Source organism: Triturus cristatus, chromosome 1_2, assembly GCF_964204655.1.
Source record: "Triturus cristatus chromosome 1_2, aTriCri1.1, whole genome shotgun sequence".
Lineage (NCBI taxonomy): Eukaryota > Metazoa > Chordata > Amphibia > Caudata > Salamandridae > Triturus > Triturus cristatus.
Genome location: NC_140580.1, coordinates 544,686,685 through 544,714,186, shown reverse-complemented (window position 1 = coordinate 544,714,186; position 27,502 = coordinate 544,686,685). Strand labels below are relative to the sequence as shown.

The window sequence follows — 27,502 nt, the reverse complement described above, 5'->3', positions numbered from 1 at the left end:
AATGACAGTTTGTGAGTGCCAGGTGGAATATTTGGAGGATTGGTGGTAAGCTTCAGGCAATAGCCACGTCAGATAAGATCTATCACCCATTTGTCGGATGTTATGGATTGCCAAATGGGGAGAAATTGTTGAAGTCTTCCCCTGACAGGAGTTAAATATTCGGGGGGAGGTGTGGGCAAGTCACTGTTTGTTGGGAGAAGGGAAGTAACGCGCTGAGAAACCTCTACCCCTACCTTTGGAATTGTTGCCTCTGTACCCTCCTCTATAAAAACCTCTTGAGGGAGAGGATGGATTGTTGCCTTTATAAGAGGAAGCATTCGGGTCTGAGGAGGTGTTCCTGGACCCTCCTCTGTAAAAGGAGCAGCAAAGGAACCTCTATTTAATGGGGATTGGAGCGCTCCCATGGACTTTGCAACTTCTGTGTCCTTTTTCATTTTTTCTAAATCCTGATCGACTTCAGGACCAAACAAGTGTTGCTTGTCAAACAGGGTGTTTAAAATGGATTGCTGAACTTCAGGTTTGAACACCGAAATCCTAAGCCATGCATGCCTTCTGAGGAGAATACTTTTATTTATCTCCCTAGTCGCAGTGTCAGCAGCATCTAGAGCACATCAGATAGAAGAGTTAGAAATGAGTTTGCCCTCCTGAACTCTTGTGCTTTTTTTTTGCGTTTGTCTGGGAGATTATGGAGCAATTACTCCATCTCATCAAAGTGTGCCCTGTCGTACCTAGCTAGTAGGCCCTGTGTGTTTGCGATGCACCAGTGGTTAGCGGCTTAAGCGGCCACTCGCTTCCCTGAGGCATCAATAAGTTAAGATTCTTTGTCTGGGGGAGGTGCATCCCCAGAGGATTGCGAATTAGCTCTTTTGCGAGCATTGGTCACTACTAGGGAGTCAAGAGGATTAGTCCTTTGATAAACACAGGATCAGATGGAGAAAGTTTATACTTTTACCAGCTCTGGGAGTTAAAATATGTGCACGCACAGGGTCGTTTAAGAGGTCATCTGCATGCCTCATCATATTAGCATAGGTAGTGTTTGACTGGACCTGAGTGTGGACCCAAGTGTCGCAAATAAAAAGTCTTCTTCTAAGAACTCTTTATGTAAGGCCACCCCACGATACTCTGCTGCTCTGGTAATAAGTTAATAAGTTCTTGATAAGCCACATCATCATCTGGTGATGATGGCTTCACAGGGTAAAGGTCTGGGTCAGTATCCCCTGGAGGGTCAAGGGTATAATCATTCCATGTGTCTACAGGTAAAGGAGTATCTTCAATATCATCCCCTTCAGGCTGTGTATGTAGAGATCCCCGAGGAGTTATGTGTAAGGGATCTTAAATTGGTAAGTGTGGAGAAGATGGTGGAGCGGATTTGTGGAGCAGGATAAGCAGGGCTGGTAGCAATGTCCTTTTTTTTTTCTTCAGAGGGATTTTATCTTCAGGGTCCTCTGAAGGAAATCTGCATTTACCTGGTGTTTTGGAAGAAATATGTCCTGTATGAGGATTGATATAATCTTTTTCTGCTTAGTAACCAATTTAGCGTTGAGAACGTCTAAAATTGGCTCGGGAGGCTCGGAGAGACCGTCTTTTGGTTTCGGTGCCGAAATAGAGCTTTAGGGAGGTGAATGTTTCGGCTCAGATGCATGTTTTTGTTTCGGAGCGGAGGGTTTCAGGTCCGAACCAGATTTGTCCTTGGAACCGGTGTATTGCAGTTCCAAACCATATTTGTCCTTGGAACCAGATTGAACTTTATTTCGGTCGACTCGATCCCAAGCAGGAAGGCTAGACGATTTGTTTTGGTGCCAAGCCAGAAGGCGGGGCGTTGGAATCATTGTCTCTGTGCCGACCTTGGCCAGAAGGCAGAGGTGGTGCCGTAGCCTTATGTTTTTTGGAAAAGGTTTTAGGGGGCAAGCTTGCTGGGTACTCACAGCACCCTGTCCAGGAGGAACATCTTTGGACTCGAAATCGATCTCAAGTTCAGAATCCAACTCTGCGACGTAGAAGGACTCTTCCTCTGCCGCCGACGCCTGGACCTCTTTATGCACAGATCTTCGCTGAAGATATCCGGATTGTGTTGAATGCTTTGACGTTGCATATCACGTCATCAAGCTTGACGATCACGTAGTGTTTTCTGCGACTGAAACAACTTACAGGCGTCGGAGTCTTCCTCCTTGTGCTGGGGGGATTGTGCATACTCTGCACTATCTGCTTGGTGTTTGCAGTTTTACCACAAGGTGGGAGTAGAAATTGTACAGAAATAGAAAGAAATAGACTGTCTTCGGACCAACTCTAAGGCACACACACAGGAAGGATGATTGTCCCAAAAAGCTGCAAATGTTGCCCCTCTTGACAAGTGAACCAGTAAATCTTCTCTTTGGCTATGCCCATGAAAATTCATGCTAAATGTTTATTATAAGAATGGTGCTGTAGGAAGGTGGATATCTGAATATGATTACCCCCAACTTTTTGCCTAGTGTCTAGCTGGTTTTTCGACTTAGTTGGCCTGAGATCCTGCCATTCAGGGTCTCAGGCTGTCTGCTCTCTCTTTAAAATGGACTCCATGTACCCTAGGTACATACACAATTGGTAAGGATCACCTTATTGGACCCTGTACAGTGTACCCTAGGTACCCAGGGCATAGGTGTACCCTAGGCCTCCCAGGGGCTGCAGCATGTATTATGCCACCCCTGGCCTGGCCTTCCAATCAGACACAACTGGCTGATCCCTCAGCTGGGGCAAGGTCGTGTAATCATCCCTTGCTTAGATATAGTATACCTATATCTACCCTTAAAATAGACACATGTGTACCTATCAGCCACTCCTATGGCAGGCCTTAACAATCCTGGAGGCAGAGTGCTTGGTAACATGTGAGATGGTGCTCTAGCATGAGCTGAGCCTGTCTGTAGCTTTCGGAGCCATGTCCTTATAGCTGTTCTATGATATAGCCTACCATATACTCTTAAAGTGCCTTATAATCTTAAACGGTTATGGTAACTATGGTTTGGCTTTATCAAAACATGTCGTGTAAGGTGTCTAACACTTTGGAATAATACCCCCATACCATTTCTGGTGATGAGGATATTATTCCTTCCTTCTAGAGGGAGAGACATGTTAAAATCCTACTTTGCTGTTTAACTCTAACCAAAGCCTCAGCATCACAAAATGGATGCTGCTGCCACAGACACGAGTCTGACCTCCTGCTGCTGGGAGTGATCCCGGCAAGGGAGGGTTGGACAATAGGTTTCCTGCTTGGGGAGGTGCTAGCACCTCCCCAGACAGACTTTAGTGTATTGGGGCAGGGAGGGCTGAAAGGAATGAGACATGCCTGGGGCACACAAGGTGTCCCATGCATAGTCCAGTTCAAACCGGTGCTGGGGCACTCCAGCCCCAGTCCTGGCGCGAAACTGGACAAAGGGAAGGGGGGTATAACCACCCCCCTCCCAGGTCCCACCCATAAGGCGTGACCTAGCAGGCAACCCAGCCCCCCAGATTAGTATAAGAGTGGTAGCTGGGCCCCAGGAGATTAGATTATCCTGAACCTGCAACTTCAACAGAAACTCTGGACCTTCGACATTCGACGAAAGAAGAAGACTGAAGAATCTCCCTTGTGGCCAAGGAGTGGCTACCCTGTGCAAACAGGCACCATCAAGAAACTACCCTTTGCTTTGCTGAAGTTCTACGAGGGACCGACTGCAGAGCCCGACCAGAGCCTTGACTTCCAGACTTCACCGACCCTGATCCACATCCACAGCCGAGCTGAGATCCGTGGAGGCGACGAGAGACGTGGGACCGGCTACCTGGGAAAAGTGGCGAGTATCTTCCAGCGCAGCTTCTGAGGCACCCTCGAAGTTGTGCACCGGGGATTGAGAAGCCCCAACCCCAAGAACCATCTGCACCGAAGATCAGCCCCCCACACTCCACGAGTCCTGCGTGGGGCCCTTCTGCATTTTCCTGCTTGCCGCGTCTGTCCGGTTGCTGGCCCGTTGGCTAGCGGCCTTTGTGACGACACACCTTGAAATGTTCACTGCTGGCTTGGCTCCTCTAGACTGGCTCCCGCTTCCTTGCAAAAGAGAAGCACCCCAGACCTTCCCGGTCTGCACCAGAAGCAAGTCCTCCGTTCTTCGTGGGTTCCGCTTGCCAAGGCTTGGTGAGTCCTAGTTCGACTTCGACGCCGCCGACAGCAAGAGCCTTCGTGGGACAGCTCGCCTCCTGGTCCTGGTCGTCCTCGACGTCTCCTGGTACCCGTGGCTGCAGCGACAAGCTTCACCTTTCACCTGCAATCTTCACGACATCGCCTGGTTCCTTCCTGGTTCCACGTGGTCACTGGCTAGTGACCTTGACTCGGTCCCTTCTGCTTGCAGGTATCCTCTCTTCTTGATCCCAGCCTTGGGATCCACCGGACACTCTTCACTGACTGCCTGTCAGCAACTTTCCTTCAGGCATCCATAGAAGTCCACGACGAAACCAGACGCAAGTTCACACCTATGCACCCGCAGCCCGTGGGCTAGGTAACTTGGGTACTTCGTGCTCACAAGGGTAGTGACTATCCTAGGGTCTAGTTTCCGAGTCTCGACTCTCTAGCTGCTTCAGAAGTGTCCTTAAACTGTTAATTTCTAACTGCTAGTAATTCTATCGACTTTTACGCATTACGCGTGAGTGTTTCCACTCTGCACCTGAATCCCGTGGGCCTCCCACTTCCTAACTGTTGCTAGTGTAGTGTAGCCCCAGCGATTCCCTAGGCCTATTCTATTTCCGTGACAGTGGTCCTTATACCACTTCTTTAGTATATGGTTTGCGTGGCCCCTAGGGCCTAACTGTATTACTTACCTGTGTGACTTAATGTATGCTTGAATAAGACTGTGTTGTACTTACCTCAAATCTCATAAAGAGTGCTGAGGGTTTGACTAGAATAAATACACTTTATTTTATATATATATCTGTTGTGGTGTCCTTTCATTTGGTATTCAAGGGATTATATATGGTATCACAGCTGGCTTCACATGCCATTCAGAGTTTAGCCTAAGACTGCTCTTGTCCATGCTACCACTAGGATAGCTGGTCTATAAGGTTGACTTTACAACCAATCACCATAAGGGTTGTTTGGACTGATATAAGGTGTACACTAGAACTAGTGACATCATACATCAGGCCAACTTCTCACAGGTGCAACCAAATGTTTTATCTCATGCAACACGCTCAAAGTGGCAATGCATTTATGGATCTCCTAATTTGCTACTTAGGGGAGGTGTAGTGGCTAATAAACTCTCTATATCCCATTGCGTCATTGAAAATGACAACTTTTTCCCATATGTTCTTGATGACAAATTACCCAAGTGCTAGGCAAGCTTAGCATACAAATAAGCAGTGTTTACCTTGTGAACTCTGAACTCTCTGGATCAGTCAGTTTCTCACTGGCCTTTGACAGGAAGGTTCCAACCATCTACAAATGAAACAGAGGGACTCATTTAAAGCACATAAAACTGGTGAAAAAGAAACTTATACCCTGCAGAACAAATTGCTTACCTCTGTGGTTACATTTTTGGGAGGATACTCCAACTACAAATTCCTCACCTTTTAAAAACCCTCCAGGTGGCAGACTGTACCCAGAGATTTTTTTGTAGCAGTGCTCCCATGCGCCACTAGGTTGTGTTGTGCAGATCTGTGCTAACTCCATACCGCTCTGGAAGTAACAGAGTGGAGCTGCATACAAGCGCCACCCGTGCACACTGATGTCAGTTTGTTCTCTTTTCCATTTTAACGACTTAAGCGTGGACTATTGTTGATAACGGTGTGCTAAATACAAACTTAGGACCTTTAAAGATGTTAAAAAAATGACCTCTCCACAGAACAGGGAAGCGGAAGGGCACTGAGGAATCTGCAGGTAAGTAACATATACCTCTTATGGATACTTCTAACTGCAGTTTCTCACCTTAGAACAGATAAAGCAGGGCCTCACCAAGGATGAGTAGCATTTTCGTCTGACCTGGCTATTAAGGCATTAGTACTCAAACTGATGAAACAGTGCCACGAAAGTTTGCAGATGTCAAGAACAGACATTTCCTGTGCCAACACCATTCCAGTGGCCTTGACACTGGTGGAATGGGACCCACAGAACGTTCAGAGGCTGCTTCTTGGACAGTGTATAACAGAACTTAACGCAGAGGCCTATGAACTTCAACAAGGTTGTCTTCTGCACAGACCTAGCTTTGCTCTAGAAAACCGCAAAAAAGTAGATTGTCCACTCGATGGTCCTTGGTACAATCTATGTATAATTTTATACACATTTTATGTCTAACCGATGGAGCTTCTCCACCTCTTCTGAGGGGCAAAGGGAGCAAAGAATGCCAGTAGAGTGAAGGATTGTCCAATATGAAAGAGGGTCACTACTTCTGGTTAGGTCACCTAAATAATCAGCACCAAATTGTCCAGAAAAGATATGGTGCATGGCAGCAGCACTTACTGACTGCAGTTCACTTACATGACAAGCTGGTTGTAATCGCAATGAGAAAGACAGTCTTCAATGTCAGGAGAAGCAGCAATCAGCTGTGCATAGGCTCAAAGGCGTACACAAGAGGAACGTGAAGATCAAATTATGGTCCCACTGTGACATCACAAGTGGCTTAGTAGGTAAAAAAAAAGTTTTAACCAATAATCTACTACATCATGATAGGTGATTTAAATAAGAACGATTGGTCTGACAAACAAAGGCCAAAAGGGACAACAAATATCTTTTGTAGTGCAAACTGTAAGACAAAACAGAAAGGACATTCAACAGCTTCATCTGTAAGAGGTCAGTGTCCTGGGTACCAAACCCAGATACAAACTCGGGCCAGGCTATATTTTGTGGAAGCAGGTCTGGCAGTGAGGATGAGTACTACCACCTCAGGTGGCTTAGAAAAAGTAGTCAACTATAGCCGCTCAATCTACAGAGGGGAAATGCTCATTCCCTGAAGCTCCGGGTACCACAATCTCATGGCTCAATCGAAAACCACTAGGATGACTTGGGCCCGGTCACTATTTATCTTCCTCCAAACTCAGGTCGGAAAAGGTAGCGGTAGGAAGGTGTACAAGTGTCCCTTGTATTTCAACTAGAATTAGTCTCCTAAGGAATACTTTTGCGGAAACTTCAGCACACAAAATTATTAGTACCAAGCTTTCGTCTGTGGCCAAAAGATCAAGCCAGAGTTCCACCAATGATAAAAAATGCCCTGCATCACACAAAGATGCAGACACAGCCTGCTCAGATGGTCGGCTCTGGCATTCAGGAACCCTGCTGGGTAGTTGGTGACAAGAAAGATGTTCTGGCGTTCTAGCCACCTCCAGAGGGGCAAAGCCTCATAGAACATGAGGAAGCAACAGACCTTGTCTCCCAATGAGTAGGCACACGCCTCTAAGGGAAAACTAAAGCCGATTGCTAGCTGCTGTAGCAGGGTAAGAGTAAATAAAGGACTGATGCCCCTGAAGGCCTGCACGCTGTCGGTCAGTTCCATGCCTGTGGCTAAATCCCTGAAAGGACTGGGTTGTTTGCTGCTTCACTGTCTGAAAAGGCTGTGTTTACCCATATGCCAGCCCCTTGGATTAGCTCCTAAATTTCTTGAACTAGGAAGGAAATTATTTATGAACGGTCAATAGTCCCAAGCAACATGCTGTAGCTCTGCTGTCTTTAAAGGGTTCCGAATGGACTCCACCTTCTAGCCTGCAGCTAAAACCAAAACCGGCAATTACCATTGAAAACAGGGATCCAGACTCCAAATCCGCACCCTGCTGCCCCTGTTGGTGGTGCACCTTCTGTGCCAACTCGGATCCTCTTTGTCCTGAGCTAAACCCTAGGAGCTTTGCTTCCACATCCAAGTGGCGTGACCGTGAGCAGCCACCAACCGGAGGCCCCTTTCCCATTGGATAACACTGAGCCTCAGCACTCTGCACCCGGCGGCCCTAGTGCAGCTGAGGGAGGTTTTTGAGTGCATCCTCGACCCTGAGGGAACCGTTGTTCTGACCCTAGAAGCTCAAACCTTAAGACCATTTACTTACCTGCAAAATGATGAACCCAATTTTTTTCCATAGGATTGCATTGACTGATTTCCTATGAAAAACATCGAGGGTGTTTTGTATGTAAACCTAAGAAACTGTGTATTGATAAAAACTGTTTTACTCACCTTTTATCCAGGAAATATATTCCCAGTGTGATATCTAGGCATATCACATCGAGTAGAAAAATTAATATGAAAAGTAACTTAAAAAGTAATCAAAGTAATTGCAAAGTGATTAAAAAGTAATTTCAACTATTTCTGAACATTTGACCTGCCTGTAACTGCATTCATCTGCATTAAACTGTATTACGTGAGAAAAGTATTTTACTAACCTGCACCAAGTCTGGCTTGGTTCTAAAAAATAAATTCAACAAAGATGTTTGGTATACAAAACTGTTGGTGTGTGAAATCATTTCTTACCTGAGTGTGTACAATAAATGATTAATACTGCCCTCTGATAAAGCCTTACTGCTCGCTCACACTATGACAAAAAGAGAGTAAGGTATTATCTACTTTTGTCTTTGCCTTCCCTTGGGGATCCAATGACTGTGCACACTATACCTTACTTTGGTATAGTATATACAGAGCCAGCTTCCTACAATAAGTCAAAACAATCCAGACAGCATAAAAAAACAAGCATTTGCAATGCAATAGGTCTCGCATTTACTAAAGTTTGAGGAATTGGCATTCTAAACGACAATGCCTTTTATTAACTTGAAGCAAATCCTTTTTTGTGGGAAATTAAGCTAATGGGAAGAGAGGAGAAGATGTGAGGTGTAAAACTGTGCCCTGGTACAGGAGAGGAGATGCTAGAGAGGGGGGTTGAACTTGGAGGTGCAGGATGAAGGGCGAGGATGGAGAGTGGGGAGTAAGCACACAAGGGTGAGCACATCATGGAGGGAAGTGGGGAGGAAGCACACATGGGTGAGCACATCACGGAGAGAAGTGGGGAGGAAGCACACAAGGGTGAGCACATCACGGAGGGAATTGGGAGGAAGCACACAAGGGTGAGCACATCACTGAGGGAAGTGGGGAGGAAGCACACAGGGTGAGCACATCATGGAGTGAAGTGGGAGGAAGCACACATGGGTGAGCACATCACAGAGGGAAGTGGGGAGGAAGCAAACAAGGGTGAGCACACCACGGAGGGAAGTGGGGAGGAAGCACACAGGGTGAGCACATCACGGAGGGAAGTGGGGAGAAAGTACACATGGGTGAGCACATTATGGAGGAAAGTGGGGAGGAAGCACACAGGGAGAGCACATCACAGAGGGAAGTGGGGAGGAAGCACATAGGGTGAGCACATCATGGAGGGAAGTGGGGAGGAGGCAAACAAGGGTGAGCACACAACGGAGGGAAGTGGGGAGGAAGCACACATGGGTGAGCACATCACGGAGGGAAGTGGGGAGGAAGCACACAAGGGAGAGAACATCTTAATCTCCTTCTCACCGTGCCTACCAAAAAAAAGCTAATGGCATTGTAAATAACAATGCCTAGTAGTGGTAGAGCGCCTCGTTCGATATTGCTTTCTGGCCACTTCAGTGTGCTAGTCTATCAGGGGACTGATGAGTAGCAGGTGTGACTTCTCAGGAGGCTTAGTGTTCTTTAGTTGATGGTTTACAGTCCCTCAAGAGCAGTAGGTGTGGTGGTTTATTGTCTGGTCAGCTGGATATAGGCTATGCTCCTTTTCCTTTATCTGCTTAAAGTTGGAGTGCTTGGAAGCAGCCTAATCGGTTAGTGTGAAGTACTACATTGAATCTGGACAGGTTTATACATTCAGAAGGCAAACTCCTCCTAGTCGTGTGCTGCCTGCTACTTTTTCCCAAGCTAGCTACCAGCCGTGTGCCTGTTGCAAATGAGAGATGTGCTGGAGTGCTTGTCATGCCCAGGATGTGCAGAGGAGCGGGAATGTGGTTCTCTGCATAGCACCATTTCTTTCAGTGAACTTCTAGTTCATAAATCCCCTATTGAGAAAGATTATTTGGTTGAATCCACCTCATATGACGCAAGAGCAAAATGTAAAATATTGAAGACAAAATGGAAGGGAAAATATAAGCTTTCTTAACATACAGTTCTCCTGCACTAGTACTTTTCATTGATCCACATGCAAGCCACTCTAGTCCCCGCTGATGTACGACATGTTTGACAACATTGCCTACATGTGCTCAAGAATCTAAAGGTGAAATCTGGTGAACAGCTTACACACAATCCACTCACCTTATTGGTTCAAATATGGGTTGACGTTCAAAGTGGCGGAAGGGCTATCATTTATTTTGTAGGCGATTTTCAGTTACTGGAGTTAATTAAAAAGCATGTGAATCTGTGAGGATACCAACAATGGTCAACGGGAGTTACATTTAACTAGCTTTTTCTTATAAAAAGTCGCTGTCTCGGGAGAGAAGTCTGTACATTCAGAAACCTCACTCTATATTAGTGAAAAAATAACAGTCACTATCCTTTGAGTGGCAAATTATGATTCTATTTATCCACAACAAAGAACATAAATTGGTTCTGAATGTCATCATGTGACTAAATATCTTTTCACTTTTTACACCAGATTGGTCTTTTTAAAAACAAATTATTACATTTTTACTAAGCCGACATGTAAACTTCCTGCCACCTAAGAACCCTTGGGTGAGGCTTTAGAAAGCATAAGAGGCAGAAACAATACTTTCAGAGAAAGAGAAGGAAAACAATTAAAAGACTGCAACAGTAGAAGGACATGCATTGTGGATTGCTGGAGGAACCTGATATGGACTCCACAGGTTAGTTTAATGGAAAGCGGTGGTGGGTCGATGGGGGTAGGTAGCCCGTAGCCACCTGTTCCTTGTATAGAGGGGCAATAATGCACTCTGCAGGTGGGCGCACTTTAAAGCAGAGGCGAGTCTTACCCGAAACATCTTTGTGCCTTTGGAGGGATGTGGGCAAGACTTGTGAGCAAAAGTAAATTTTTCAATAATGAAGAATGAGTTAACACTTGTTTGTGACGCCAAAAACAATGAACGATGTTTGTAAGCTCTACGAGTAAATTTTTTGACTTTTTGGGGGGTGCGAGTGCTGTTAAAGCAAGTGTGAAAAGTATAGCTTTTGGTTTATTGGTAGGGAACACACCCGCTTGAAAAGCAGTAAAGCAGTGAAAGTTTTCAGAGTATTTGGAATATAACACATGGAAGACTGGGGGTTTCACTGGCAAATGAGGCAAGGGTTAAAAGGATTATGGCCTCAGTTCGTGTGGGTGAGGGGTGGGGGTAGCAATATAATTATGGCACCGGGTGGATTAGGCGGGGCGCAGTAGGCATCTCTGGGGAAACAACTCGGAACTCTGTTGGTACAACTCCCAGTATGCCCATCTGCTGAGAGCGGAGCAGCGTCACAACCCCGAGCCTGCAGCTCTACCAGAGCCCATAAAGTCGTTGTGCCCTGACCGCCCCTCTGCAAGCAGCCCAGCCCCCAGTCCCATTTCTGCAAATGACCCTCCTTTCACCCTCTGATAACCGCAATATTTATTTGTTGGTCGTGAAGCGTCTTCCCTAAACATGGCACCCGCGGGCAGCCGGTGCAGCTGTGTCAGTCACTAAGAAGGCCCTGTGCGCGCGGGTCTTTCCTTTTGCTTTTTTGTGCGTCTGGATGTCATGCATGTTGGCTGTCAGCCCCAGTGCAGTGCACTTCTGATATACGCACACCATGTAACACCTGGTGATGCTCTGTCCTGCTCTGGGGCGACACCAAAGCCCCCGCAGTTACTTTTTAGCGTCCAAGTAGAGGCCGCACACAAATGAGCTGGGTGTTTTCGCGCAGAGGTTCCTTGGTGTGGGGAACAGCTTGTTTTGCCCTTCTTGGCGGCACAGGAACGAAAACAAACCTTGTGCGCGATAAAGCGCATTTATACACAAATAACCCCGACAAGTTACTGCTGGCATGCACTTTCTGCACGATGTGTCTCTTCTGCAGCCCCCAAGCGGTCCTCTGGTGTGAGATGCAGCCCTGGAGCTGTGTGTAAGCTTCCACTGACGCTTCGCAGCCTACATAGAGCGCTTTATGCACGTTGACTTTAGTTCATCCCTTGGCCACGATATTAAACAAGTGGCGCGCGCGTCATGCCTGTGTCTGGGCACTATCATTGCCCCTCCCACGGCCTATTGGTGTCTATTATGCGCTTGGTGCACGTAATAGACACCAATAGGCCATGGGAGGAGCTATGCGCGCACCTCGGGCCAATTGCGTGCAGTCTTTTAGAATAAGACGCACGCAAAGGCCAATGGGGGAGCTCAAAAGGAAACGCACATGCACGAGCGTGTGCGATTCCTAGGGTAGCTCACATTCCCCGTTTTTCACATACAAAATGTCTCGGGCTGCGCGAGGACTGCTACGCAATACACCGCTAGGCGCGAGACCTAAAAATTATTCCTTCCCAGTAGGAAAAATTAGTTCCACTCATTGGTTACACCACACGAATACAAAAGCAGTAGTTCATTCAAGAGTGTACATTATGAGTTTATAACACAAAGTACCAGTATGTTCCTATGGAGACACATACTTAGCAACTATGTAATATAGAACATTGTTATGCAAGTTATTCACTAATTAAAAAGAGGTAATTCCAGAGATCTTGCAATGCAAATAGAGTGATGGTAAAACAGACAACTGTTAAACATAGTTTGGATGAGTAGACTTAAAAAGTTGCATCGTTTCATCCTTTCTTTTACACATTGCAAACATATAAGCTAATTGTGAGTGGTGTGCAACCATGTCTCACACAAACTTATCTTTTTTTTACTTGAAGAAATAAACCTTTGTTTCATGTAAGAACAAGAAATAAAATGTTGATGAATAATGTTTTGAATATAATCTGCTGAATATTTAGCTTCTCTCTTAACCTTTTGCATTTCGTATAGTGTTTGGAATCCCTTTGTGTTGATGTGCTAATATGTCGAAAATAGTTAATGTCGGCCCCTTAAATGTTGCATAATTCAATTTTTCATGGCTCATAATTTGGTGCTCACCTGTAACATAATTGCAGTTGCCCTATGTACAGCTATAAAACTGTATCCCTTTACTCTTGAAGATAAACATGAGGTTCAATGAGACAATTCTACAGTTCCTGAAGTGGAAATATATTCTAGAGACAGGAGGTCTCTTCCAACAATGTTGCTTTTTTTAAAGTAACCTAATCTAAATCAAGTCTACAAGGCTAGAGAATTAAGCCTGGGAAGAAGAGTGTTGGGTTACATGCAGGCATTCAAACCAAAGAAATCTGCAGGACTCTCTCTATCACCACCATGAGATAAATTACCTGGGGCAGCATGCAGTTAGTTTTTCCAATTAGACTATTGCAGACAAAACAATCTAGCTTTTCCTCAGAAGAGAACAAGTCATTGTCATATAATAATCAGTAGAAAGCAGTTGTTGTTAATTGCAAGTGGCAATTGATGTTAAACATACAGTTTTCCATATGCATTTAAGCACACACATTTACACACTAGTGCTGCACTCACCTGTTGATCAGTGATGGTCAGATAGATTTTAATAGTATCCAAAACTGGTAGTCTATCTATACTACTCTCCCCAGCAGGAGGCTTCTGAGTGTAGACATTGAACAAAATGGGTAAAAAGTTCTTGGCAAACCTTCCCACTTCAGCACGGTCCGCTTCTGTGATGGAGGAAGGCAAAATGGAGTCAGAATAGCTTTGAAAAGGATTTTTTTTTTGTTAAATATTGAATTCTGTTCATAAACCTGTCGAATACCATAATCTTTGTCTTTGCATTAACTGAAGATACCCCACAAAACCAAAAGATGGCCTCTGGAAAAAACATCTCAAGTGGGCAGATAGATCAATTTCTCCACACACAATCTCGGTCCTGTCTTTTAAGAAAGCCAACGTGTGATAATTGATGTCTCTATAATTAGAGATCCGCACAAAATGGACACAATCAATTTCGAGTAAAGTGAGTAATTTGATCAACAATTTGCAAATACAAAACGCTTTTAATCTATTACTTTAGAAACAGTACTCCTAGTTCTACACTTCTTACATTCGAACGTGAGAGAACCAGTTCCAAAAACTGACTTAGGGAAAACGGACATAGCAGAACTGTGGCCAGGATAAAAATGCCTATTCCTATGCGGGTATGAGTCTCTTGGTATCCATCCTTATCAAGCATTATCCGGTGGCCCCTTGTCATCTCTATGATGACAAGCTGGCTGCCAGCTGCACTGCATCCAGGGCTATGACATTTGTTACAAAGTGCCAAATGTCATAACCCTAAATGTTTTTGGGTGGTCCTCCATGTTTTTTTATTTCTTTGGGACTCACCTGCTGGTAATCTTGAACTTTAACACTGGGACACTGCTGTCCAGTGCTCAGCGTATGTATTCTGACCACTAAATATTTAACTTTCCTATAAGGTCATAGTATGTCTACTGCAGCATCTACTGTGCTATCTACAACAATGACAGTCAAAAGGTGGCTTCAGGCCTACCCTGTGTAGCCTCACAGCAGCATCTTGAGCAGTGCTGCCCAAACCTGTCAAAAGCACCCTTTAAATATCAAATATGTCACCTTTAAGGACACCTCACTGTCAAGAAGCTAGGGTGCATAATATTTAAAAGTCTAACATTTGTGATGTTAGAAACATGTTCTCCAGATGATTATGGCCAAAACGATATCACTGATCAGGCTGTAACTGGCACATAGGATAGTTTGAATTATACACTTTATTCTAGAAAGTTTGACCTGATCCAGCTACAGACTCCATTCACAGACTTATTTTCACATTTAATACAAATCCAATCTAATCGTAAAGGTGGAATTTTATTAAATATATGGGAAATGAAAGTTTTAGAATGTTATCTTTACCCTCCTTTAAGCAGCTAGAGGATAATTTGTATTAGCTCTCCAGCAACTGCCCAGCCACGCGGGAGCGGAAGTATTTGCAAAATAAGTGTTAAAATTGCTCCCAAATCAGGAAAACCAGGTGGTGTGGGCTGAGGAACTTAATTAACTTCAAAGGGGCATGTCCTGTCACACTAGCAGATGTTACGTGACACTTGGGAAGCTCAAGCCTTTGTCAAGTGAGGCTGGTAACAAAACCCAGTGGAAGGAAATCAATGTGTGTTCACACAAGAGGGGACGGCTCATTAACCTGGCCACACTTCTGGCTGGGCATAGGACCTGTACAACAGCAGAAGGGTTTCTTCCTCTAGGATTTTGAGAGTGATGGGCACCACGGGATTGTGTGCAGTAGGGCAAATAGGAACTACTGAAATAGAGAGTACAGATTTCCTCTGGAACTTCCACCCTACGGGCTAGAGAGTGTCTAAGAGTCATTCACACCCACTAGTTAGACCAGCTGTCTGTAGTCTGACAGAACTGGACCGGCTTTCTCTTGTACCCAGGGTAAAGAATTGGACTCTAAGGGTCAGTTGGCTGATCTACTGCATGGCTACATTGACACCACAAACTGCAAGAGGCCTTTTCATGGAACTACCAGCTGACCAGTAGACTTTTGCTGCTCGCCTCTGCCCGACACCCTAAAAATCCCCAGTGCCATCCTCTAAGGTCCTGCAGCCTTTTGAAATGTACTCTGTTAAAAATGGGGATCTAGTTGGTATCTGCTGGCGCCGATGTCCATATAGGGACCCTTCTTCCTAAGTCAAGAGTAAGGGGCTACACCCTTGATAACCCCTGCTCAATCCTGTAGTAATGTAGCATGAGCAGACAGGCCTATCTCAGAGGCAGTGTGTGAAGCATTTATGACCATACACAATAACGCAGTGAAGACACTACAAAGGGACACCACACAAGTAACTATAGAAAAATAAGTATCTTTATATAGGCTTAACACAAGGCTCAAAAGCGATCAAGAAACCACAATGCACATAATTACAGATTCACTTCAAAGCAATAGAGGCACTCAAAAAGCGTGTGAAACGAACTTAGTTCGAGGCCGGGGCCCCCGCAACCCGGTGAGACACAATGTACCTGAGATTTAAAGGGGCACGGCACGAAGCCTCACAAGGAAGCTGCGGTGATGACAGGCGGACTCGCAGCGGCCACAGCTCCCCGCTGCAGCAGTCCGCATCGTCCACTCACGATAAGCCTGGGACGGGGCTTAAAGGCGGGCACCCACAGGTGATAGCAATATCCTCGAAGTGGCTACTAGTGCGGGCACTCAGCGGCACAGCTCCTCAGCTGCGGCGGCCCACAATAGCGATCACGATGACTTTGGTAAAACAGGCAAATGCGGGCTCTCAGCGGCAACAGCTCCTCAGCTTCGGCGGCCCACAATAGCGATCACGAACACTTTGGTAACACAGGTAAATGCGGGCTCTCAGCGGCAACAGCTCCTCAGCTGCGGCGGCCCACAATAGCGATCACGATGACTTTGGTAACACAGGTAAATGCGGGCTCTCAGCGGCAACAGCTCCTCAGCTGCGGCGGTCCACAATAGCGATGCGATGACTTTCAGCCTGCGTTCCCCGCAGTAGAACCAGAGGCTCTGGAATTCTCAATTGAGGCCTCACCTGCAAGTAGGATTCCTCTCAAATAGGAATCCGAACGGCTGATGGGTGAAGTCTAATGTCCCCGAGACTTCAGCAGGAGGCAAGCTCAAATTAGGCCCTTGGGTAGTTGCTTCAGCAAGATGGATAAAAGTTTCAAAGTCGTTTCCCGCTCGTTACACGGACAGAGGTTCGTCTTGACGTCCAGAAGTAACACACCGTGTAGGGGTTTTGTGCACAGATCATTATACCCCAAAAGTCTTTCTTCTCAAAAAGTCACAAATCACTGAACCCAGCCAGACCCAGTAAGGTGTCGTCCTGGAGCACTTTATTTACGAGGCAACATCCTGCCTTTCAGGGAGAGGGGGTCTGTTATCAGATGCACAGTGGGAGGTGGAGCCATCATTCACCTTGCCAGGCACAGCCCTGCTCAGATCAAAGAGTCACCCCTCCTCATACTCCAACTGCAGATCTCTCTATTTAATCCAGGTCGGTCTCAGTCTGGCCTGACCCCCCAAAACCAGACAGCCAATACACAACAGCAGAGCACACAGGAAGGTTTAGGCAAGAAAATACCTACTTCCCAAAAGTGGTAGTTTTAAACACAGAATATAAAAATAATCGTCACTAAAAAGATGTCCTTTAATATTTGGAGCTCAGGCATACTAAATTCGACTTTCCCATCATGTTCCTTGGGTCAATTAGGATTATACCAATTCATACAGATAATTTACAATAGGGAGCATTCACGCTGTGGCACTGAATGGCAGTGGCACAGCACCCAGAGCATCTAACACCAGCAAACACACAGGAGACAAAAGCGAAAAATGGAAGGGAGACCCACGCCAATGATGCCCGGTCTAACATACTCCTGTGGTTGTTTGAGCACCAGAAGAAATTTTGGAAACTTTGAAAAACCTTTCCAACAGCACTTAAGAGGGACTTGCAGAAAAAAGTATTCGACCGGCAGTTCCAAGGCGTCTGTAATTTTTTGGGAGGTACTTGAAGCGTGGACTGGTATAAAATTTCAGCACAAAAGCTCCAAAGCTCCAGCGGGACCAACGTTCTTTAAGTATTCAGACTTTGGTTCCACATTGTCCCTTACCAATTCCAGTGGTACCAGGCACAGTGAGGAATTTACTTAAAAAAAAAATAAAAAAAACATAACTAAGTGCCTTTCTACTTTAGTACTTAGACACTTTTGGCTTCCAGACTATCAACAGGACCAATCCACTTGCTGTATCTGACCAGGTCTCCCTTGCAATCAACCTCAAATCGTGCTTAGGTTCTGTTCCACCGCTTCCATTGACTCAATGGTGCTCCAACTTTTTCGGCGCCATTTTCATTTAAATCTTTAAATAAGTATCTCTGGTTTTCCTTATTGGGGTTTTTATCATTTTTGGACTTAGATTTTCTCTATTTTAAAATTGGATGTGGAATTTTATTGTTTTGTGTGACTTGTTTTCCCAACTGTGTATGCACAATAAATTTAAATCTGCTTTGTGTCACTGCCATGGATTGAGTACAGGTTTATTCTATTTCATCTGTGAAACATCTAGGTGGTTCTAGCCTTATTGTTTAAGGAGGATGCTAGCCCACCGCAAATAATAATCCACTTTCCCACAACACTGTAAATGTTGAATCTGGCATTCCAAAGGGACCAAATCCCTTGTACAAAGCATGGAGATTCTCTTGAAGCTCTGCCTTAAATCTGCAAATACTTAGGCCCTAATTACGATTCACCTAGAAAATGGCTCATAATGTCCCCCCTCACAGAACCAGCAATAGAGGGGGTAGCAGTAAATGAAGGTAGGACAATCGAATCCTGTAGGAAACTGGCTCTATATATACACTACACCAAAGGGAGGTATAGTCAGTGAAGCCGGTGCAGGAGGAGGGAATAAACATCAGGTCTCTTAGAACGAGCATAACGAGCAAGGAAGGCTAGCTGCTGCAATGGAAAGGCAAGGATGTTACATTAGCTCAGCTTTTCCTAAGATACTCAGATATGCTTTGCAGCAAATGTCTTTGCTGCCTTTGTCGTGAGCAAAACAACAAAGCAACAGTGCAGCAAACTCTGGATTGTAAGCTGGACTCTGCAGTACACTCCAGGCCGCAGCCAAGACAGGGACAGTAGAACCCAACACACTAAGTCGGAACAAGGCTTTTTTCCCTGTTGCAAGGCACACTGCACTCAAAATGTGGAGATCTGGTACCCCTCCATATGTTGTAAAGGAGACTTTTTCAAGATGGCCATCACTCATGAGCTTCTTCTGAGTAAAGATAAATCAGAGAAAAGCAAGCACACTCACAGAGGAGGAACTGTTGGGTGCTCTGAATGACAGCATTGTCCATTGTGAACACAGGAAATCCGCATCACAACATATTCAACAGCATGATCAGGCACAAAATACTAGTAGGCAACTCAATGTACATTTTGTTTAAGTAACTAGAAGACAGCTAAGACTGTTCTAGCTATACATACATATATAAACCCACACATTATATACTCTCACACACACACACATTCATTGAAATAAAAACGAAGGTTACAGAGACGTTATAGTTAAGTTGATGTTTTACCCACACAAAACCACAGACATTCAGCAGAAGTTATAGTTATACTTATGCTAAGAAACTATAATTCGTTGCCTAACGTTACTTAAGAAAAAGGAACAAATGATGGATGAAATGCTGAACAATGGAAACATTCGCCACCAGTCACAAAGTTCTGGGTTTAATCCATCGTTCTTTCACCACACTATTTCCGTTTGGATCTAGCCATATGCAAATCAGTTTTGACCCTGTTCCTCATGGGAACAGTCCAGCCCGAACTGCCAGGCCAGGTCCTCCCTGGACTAGAAACAAACATCCTGGGGCCGGTTTCAGGGCATCAGCTGTCATCAGCCAGGCTAGCTTAACTCCAGTGGCATGGGGTGCAGTAGAAAGATTTTAACTTCTATTAATAAAAACCTTAGAAATTATCTGGAAAAAAGGTTAAAGCCGAGTCATATGTAGGTCTTCTAATAATAAAAATAACATTTAACCCCCCAAAACGAATAGTTTCTTACCTGTCGGTGTAGTTTTGCAGCTTGAAGATCTTTCTGGATTCACTATGCTGTGCATTATTCCGCGATCTTGTGGTTGGGTCCGGATTCGTAGTCTTTTCTTTTTTTTTTTTTTTCGTAGCCCAGGTGGGCGTCGACGTACACCATTTGGTGCACCTCCCGTGACGTCGTCGTGCTTCCTGCGGAAGTCCCACCTTTGGGGCGCCATCTTCGGGTTCTTTTTTCCTTTCCTCTTTTTTTTTTTTTTTTTTTTTAACCCTAGGCGATTGATTAATCCTTCTTGTCCCTTTATCTGTATGTTTGTATTTGTTTGATCTTTTCCATTTTACCCCCTCTTCCTCCAGCCTCATCTTCCTGGCGGAGGTGGGTGGGTTCGCTAGTGAATCCAGAAAGATCTTCAAGCTGCAAAACTACACCGACAGGTAAGAAACTATTCGTTTTGCAGCGTGAATCTTTCTGGATTCACTATGCTGTGCATCGATTTTGTAGCGGTTTTCCTAGTTCTGTGGCGGCTGGGTGGTAGATGAGCGTTGGTCGTTGAAAATGTGCTGAAGGACCTTCTGTCCAACCTGTGCTTCCTTGTTCATCTGAATGTCCACGCAGTAGTGTTTCGTGAACGTGTGCACAGATGCCCAAGTTGCCGCGAGGCATATGTCCTGGATGGGCGTGTTCGCCAGGAAGGCCACGGTGGCCCCTTTCTTCCTTGTGGAGTGAGCCTGCGGCCCCTCCGCTAGCTCCTGTCCAGCCTGTTTGTGGCAGAATTGAATAGTGAGGGCAATCCACCTTGCGATGGTGCCCTTAGTCACTGGTCTACCCAAGAAGCTAGTAGCAAAGGACACAAACAGCTGTTTCGACTTCCTGAGTTCCTTGGTTCTCTCAATGTAGTGCATCACCGCTCTTCTGGCATCGAGGGTGTGCAGTGCCTTTTCTGCGTTTGTAGTCGGGTTTTGGAAGAAACTTGGTATCTGGATAGCCTGATTTATGTGGAACGCCGACACTACCTTGGGCATGAAGTGTGGGTCAGTTCTCAGGACTATTCTATCTTTGTGAATCTGAATGTAGGGTTCCTGCAGCGTTAGTGCTTAAAGCTCGCTCACCCTGCGTAGTGAGGTTATGGCCACCAGAAAGGCTGTTTTCATAGTCAACGTCTGCAGTGTTGCCTTGTGAATGGGTTCAAACGGTGCCTTCATGAGCTCCGTCAGGACCACATTCAGATTCCATGCCGGCGGCGGCAACCTTTTCGGGGGGGCCATCCTTTTGGCTCCCTCCATGAATCTCCTCACCACCTGCGAGCTGAAGAAACTTCCACCTTTTTCACCTCTGGTGTAGGCCACGATGGCCGCTAGGTGTACCCTTAGTGAGCTCGAGCAGAGGTTACTCTTTAGAAGGTGTGTGAGGTACCTCAGTACTGTTGAGTCTCTTGTCATTCTGTTTTGCAGGCCCTTTTTCCGGCACCACACAGTGAACCTCTTCCATTTTGCGCTGTAGCATTTTCGTGTAGTTGGTTTCCTCGCCTCCCGTAGCACTCGCATCGTGCTCGGCGGCAATCTTAGGTGTGCGAACTCTAGGTCTTCAGGAGCCATGCCGCCAGGTTGAGGGTCTCTGGCTCTGGGTGCAGGACCTCTCCGTTTTGCATTGAGAGCAGGTCCTTCCTCCTCGCGAACCTGTATGGGTCGCCTTGTGCCATTTCTTGAATTTGTGAGAACCATGTCTGCCTCGCCCACTGGGGAGCCACCAGGATCAGGGTCATGTTGCTGGTTCTGCACTTGTCGAGCACTCTGTGCAACAGGGGTATCGGTGGAAAGGCGTAGGCAAATGTCCTCGACCAGCTTATCCATAGGGCATTTCCCTTGGATAGCTGATCTGGTTGCCTGGACGCGAAGCTTTGGCATTTTGCATTGTGGCGTGTTGCAAAAAGGTCTATTGTGGGAGTCCCCCATCTCCGGAAGATTTTCTCCGTCTCCTGGCCATTGAGCTCCCACTCGTGTGATGCTGAGGTCTGCCTGCTTAGCCAGTCTGCCTCCACATTGTCCTTCCCCGGTAGGTGAATTGCCAGTAGATCTATCCTGAGAGGTATGGCCCATCTCCAAATCTCCTGAGCTAGGGATGAGAGCGGGAACGACTGTGTCCCCCCTTGTTTGTTGATGTAGAACATCGCCGTGGTGTTGTCTGTTTGGACCAACACCCTCTTGTTGAACAGGTGCCTCTGGAATGCCTTCAGGGCTAGCAGGATTGTTTTCAACTCGAGGTAGTTGATATGGCGGACCGCATCTGCTGGGGCCCATAGACCCCTCACTCTGAGGTTGTCCATGTGCGCTCCCCATCCCTTCTGCGATGCGTCCGTGGTAATGGTCACTGTTGGGATTGGTGGTGAGAGGCTTCTCCCTGCTGTTATGTTGTCTCTGTTCCACCAAGTTATCTCCTCCTGCACTGCGTGCGTAACAACCACTAGATCCTCCCAGCTTCCTTTTGCTTGTGACCATTGTTGTTGTAGCCATTCCTGGAATGGTCTCATGTGCAGGCGTACATTCGGCACCAGCTGGATACAGGACGCCATCATCCCCATCATCTTGCTCACAGCCCTCACTGTCAGAGCTCGCCCCTTCTGGTAGAGCTTCGCCTCCTTCAGTAGAGCCTCTGTCCTCCTCTCGCTGGGCACTACTGTACTGTTGCGGGAGTTGATCTTTGCCCCCAGGAAAATCTTCACCTGCTCCGGTTCCATCGATGATTTTCCCCAGTGGATCGAGAATCCCAGATTTGTGAGGGTGTCTGTTACGCGTTTTGCGTGCCTCTTGCACTTTCCGCGTGAGTTTGCCTTGACCAGCCAGTCGTCCAAGTAGGGGTAGACATGTATTCCCTGCCTTCGTAGGTGCGCCGCTACCGCCGACAGGCATTTTGTAAAGACCCTTGGTGCTGATTTTAATCCGAAGGCCAGGGTCGTGAACTGGTAGTGTTCTTGTTCGATGTTGAATCTTAGAAGGCCCTTGTGCCTTCTGTTTATTGGGATGTGAAGATAGGCATCCCTGAGGTCCACGGTGACCATGAAGTCCCCTTCTCTTATCTGTGGCAGAACCTCCTGCAGTGAAGTCATTTTGAACCTTTGCGTTCTGATGAACTTGTTTAGGTAACGGAGGTCTAGTATGGGTCTGAGGTCTCCGTCTACCTTCGGAACCACGAAGTAGTTTGAGTAGACCACTTTGTTGCGTTCTCTGAACGGCACTGTCTCTATGGCTCCCTTTTGCAGGAGTTTCCGCGTTTCTTCTCTGAGTATTGCCAGTTCTTGGGCCGATCTCAGTCTTCCCTTTGGTTTCCTGTTCGGAGGTCTTTTCTCCAAATCTACGCAGTACCCGTACTGCACAACGTTCCGTATCCACTTGTCTGTGGTTATACGCCGCCACTCCTGAAGGTAGAACCTCAGTCTTCCGCCTACTGGTGTCGTATGCTCGTAGGCTCTTGAATTTTCTCTTCCCCCTGATGACACTTTTTTGCGCCTCACCCTTGGGGTCCTGGCGAGGGTAGGCGTCCTCTTGCGTGCTGAGTCACTTCGTCGAGGGCTGTTCGCCCCCTCTCCTCCTTTGGCCACGTCCGTTCCCTCTCCCGCGAAAGGACTGGCCCCGAGGTTGATATTGCCAGTTTTGCTTCTGCTGACCTTGTCCGTGACCTTCACCCTGCTGACCTTGTTGGAACGCCTGGTGCGACGTCCCCTGCTGGCTTCCTCCCCTACCGTAGGGTCTTCGAGGGATTTCCTCGCCTCATTCCCCTCAGCTGCAGGGCCCCCATGGACCTCGCCGTCTCGTTTTCTTTTTTCAGCTGGGTGAGCTTGTCGTCCACTGTTGCTCCGAACAGTGTCTCTCCATTGAAGGGGGTGCCAAGGATGTTGTTCTGCACTTCCGGTTTGAATCCCGAGATTCTTAGCCATGCATGCCTCCTCTCTGTGACCCCTATGGCCATGAGTCTTGCTGAAGTTTCTGCCCCATCCAACGCCGTCTTTATACAGGAGTTGGCGATGTTTTTGCCTTCCTCTATCAGGTGATTCGCTCTCTGCCGGTATTCTTCGGGGAGGTGCTTTACTAACTCCCCCATCTCATCCCAGTGCTGGTATTGGTGTCTATTGAGGAGTGCATTTGAATTCGCCATGCGCCAGTGCATTGCGGCGTTCCTCTCGACCTTTCTTCCTGTGAGGTCAATCCTCCTGCTCTCCTTATCCGGGGGTGGGCCCGAAGTTGCTGGTACGTTGGCCCTTCTCCTAGCCGTGGAGGCTATGATGGAGTCCGCGGTCACACTACCCTTGATGTAAGGGGGGTCCAGGGAGGAGTGCTTATATTTCTTCTCTGTCCTGGGCGTGATCGACCGGCAGGTCGCAGGTTCCTTGAAGGCTTCTCTCCCCTGATTCATCACGCTTTGTAGCATGGGGAGGAACTGGCTCCTTGTCTGGATGGGGAGCAGTGTCTCGACGAGAAAAATCGGCTTTCGGTTTCTCCTCGTCGAGTTTGACGCCGAAGGCCATTGCTGCGCTCCTGACCACCATATTGTAGACCCCGATGTCGTCGGGTGGCGAAGGCCTCGAAGGGTACGTGTCCACGGGCTCCTCCGGGTTTTCGGTGTCGAGATCGTGCCATTCGACGTCGTTGCTGGTAGATGCCGCCGATTCGTAGAACGACCGTTGGTCTTCTTCCTCTGCTTCTCCCTCATAATAGGGCTCTTCTTCCTCTTCGAGTTCCCTTGTCAGCCCTTCGGCGTCGAACTCGTCTTCGACCTCCTCGACGTCCGCTGATGGAACCGTTGGAATCTTGAATTCCTTCATTCTGGCGTCGAACTCCTTCTTTCTTTGAAGGATGTTCTCCATTTCGGCCTGGAGCCGCCTCTTCTTTTTTTCCATCTCGGAGATGCTTTCGGCGTCGACCGCGGGTCTTTTCGATGAAACTTGCGTCGACGTCGAACGTTCTTTCTGCGTCGATCGGCCCGTTTCATGGGATGCTTTCGACGACCCTTGCCTTTCGGCGTCTTTCGGCACCAGGGAGTCCTTATCTAAGGATCCGCTCGGCCTCTTGTCCGTGGTTCCCCCTTTGGACGTCGAAGTTTTCGGCGCCGGGGCTCCCTTCGTGGACTTTGACTCAGATTTTCTCGAGTCACCCTCGTGTTGTCGAGGTACTTTCTGTTTTGCGCTCGACGATTCTCTTACCTCGTCTTCTTTTTTCTTGTCGGTCTCTACGACCGTGAAGTTTTCGGCTGTCTCGGCGACGTTGTCCTCTTCGTCCGAGGAGAGGCCCAGAGCGTAGAGCGTCGGGGGCTTCCCCTTGCCATCCATGCTGGCGTTGGCCCTTCTCTGCCGCTCTCTCACCCTGAGTGTCTTCGGCGCGAAGGCTGAGCAGGCGTTGCAGTCGATACTCTGGTGATCGACCGGTAGGCAGAGGTTGCAGACCGGATGCTGGTCTCTCTGCGCGAACTTGTGGTGGCAGTTTGGGCAGAACTTGAATGGCGTCTTGTCCATTGCGCTCAGGGTCTCTGAGCGTGCATTCTCCAAGGCCGTCGAAGAAAAGGGCGCTGGTCCTCCTTTCTTCGCGCTCCTGATGAAATCTTTTCCTTTCCTGATATCTTCTAGTGTTTCTATCGATGAAACTCGCTTTTCTTCCTTCGAGTGTAATTCTGGAGCTTCCCGATGACGATCCAGACCCAACGGCGGAAAAAAGAATCTGAAGATGGCGCCCCAAAGGTGGGACTTCCGCAGGAAGCACGACGACGTCACGGGAGGTGCACCAAATGGTGTACGTCGACGCCCACCTGGGCTACGAAAAAAAAAAAAAAAAAAACAAAGAAAAGACTACGAATCCGGACCCAACCACAAGATCGCGGAATAATGCACAGCATAGTGAATCCAGAAAGATTCACGCTGCAAAAAACACAGATTCACCAGTTATAGGTTACTGACTCAAGTATAAATTGTACTGCCACAGATTTTAGATACAATTAGTGATGTAATATGTGAGGTCCTTATAAGTGGAGTGGGGGTCGCACTGGATCCTGAGGGTCTGTGACAACCTTAAAAATTATTTTTTCCAATTTGGCCATGTGTGCAAATCAGAGGGGGCAGGGTATCCCCTATCCGTCCCCCTGATCTACTTTTTTAATTTATAGTTTAGGACTCTAGTACCTGAGCCCTGTAATGGTGGCAGCAACATTTCTCTTCATGTTGCAGCCAGCCAGACTTTTTGATCTGTGGGAACGTGGGCAAAAAACCCTCTTCGCCAATCAGAATGATATATTTTTATATTCCAGTCATGCAGAATTTGTTATTTTTTGATCATAAATGTCTTCAAAATGGATGAACAGATTAACTCCAAATCACAACAAGCATTGACAAAGCCAATATGTCTCGCCTTTGGAACCTGTTGGCTTTGTTAATAGTTTTTAGCCACACTGTAAAGCATTCCCCATGCTATACAGCATGGCTAAAAAAACACAAAGCAAAAAAAAGGCAGAATGATGCAGTGTTTGCATCATTTAGTAGGCATGTGCACTATGTTGCAAAACGTGCAAGTGGGGGGAAAACACAGAGGGTATAAGTTGGAGGGGAGGCACCATGGAGGGCTGGGTTGGGGAAGCAACACAGAGGGCATAGGTTGGCCAGAAGAAACGCAGAGGAAATGGAAGCAACATGGAGGGTGGGTGTGGGTGGGAGAAGCAAAAGGAGAAGGAGGATTCAGATGGACAAAAGCAACAGGAAGGGGAGGGGGCAGAAGCAATGAGCGAGAGAAGAGGGTGCAGGTTGGAAGAAAAAGAACAGGGCAGGGAGGAGAAGCAACAGATGAGAGAGCAACGAGAAATGGGCAGGGGAGAAGCACATTCACAAGAAAGCAATGTGGTAATTACATGAGTGTGAGAACAACATGGAGGGTGTGGGAAGAAGCACACAGGCAACAGAGAGCAACACAGAGTGGCGGGGGAGAGAAGTACAAAAGGAAGACAGCCGGAAAACACATACACTATGGAGTGCTTAAGGAAAAAACTGTAGTGCTTGGAAAGCAAGCGGTAGTAGCATAGAAGCCAGTCAATCAAGAGAAATGGCAAAGAAGCTATGCCTCATGGGAGGGAGCAACATGAATGACAAATAAGAAGCAGACCAATGAAAGTGAGAGGAAAGCCAACCAATGGTTAGCAATTGGTGGGCTCAAAGCCTCCTGAAGGTTCTTGGTAAGCTCACAGATGTCCTTCGAGGTCTGGTACACTCAACCTGAAAAGAAGGCAGCAGTAGTAGAATGGCTCAGTTTGCCCAAGTAAAACAGAAGGAGTCTGTAGGGCAAAGACAAACATTTCTCAAAGACTTTCAGCAATCACAAACTTATTCCACACTGTTCGATGAAAGTTGTTTTAAACTGCAGGGGAGATACGCAATGATATGTGCTTGCTAATAACTCCCCACGGATCTGTGTGCTGGGGAGTTCACCCACAAGAACAAATCGTTTTTCCTTCTCAGAATTTGTATCTAATTTCAGCTCTATGCAACTTGACTGCCTACTTTGGCAAACATTAGCCTGGCAGTTCATAAGAAATTACTGCTATAATATGCATCGTGTATTGTGCATTTTTATGTCACATACTAGGGATTATATGTTCTTAAAGTCAAGTTCAAAGTTTGACATAAGGAAAACAAGCGAAGACGTGTTATATATAAAAAAAATAACAACATTGTATTCAAGTATGCCTGACACATTGCAACACCATGGAAGGCTTGTGTGATAGTGTGCACTTCTGTAAAAGATCAACATGTGTACCTCATTCGCTAGCACAACATTGATTATTCATGAATTATAAAACATAAAAATCTATGCAAACTATTGAAAAGATCTTTCTACCTACTTACATTTTTAAACTAGCTTTCTGATATCAGACTCCGGTCGTGTCGGGCC

At 46.7% G+C, this 27,502-nt stretch overlaps 1 protein-coding gene across 1 annotated transcript in view; it reads right to left on the bottom strand.

Moving 5' to 3' along the window:
• Positions 1 to 27,502, bottom strand: part of RRP12 (ribosomal RNA processing 12 homolog) — a 362,034-nt gene that overhangs the window by 140,195 nt on the left and 194,337 nt on the right. Inside the window, exons 18-19 of the mRNA XM_085606394.1 lie at positions 13,523 to 13,677; positions 5,370 to 5,437 (exon numbers count right to left, since the gene is read on the bottom strand). Of these exons, the coding sequence (XP_085462520.1) occupies positions 5,370 to 5,437; positions 13,523 to 13,677 (223 nt within the window). The remainder of the gene's footprint in view (positions 1 to 5,369; positions 5,438 to 13,522; positions 13,678 to 27,502) is intronic.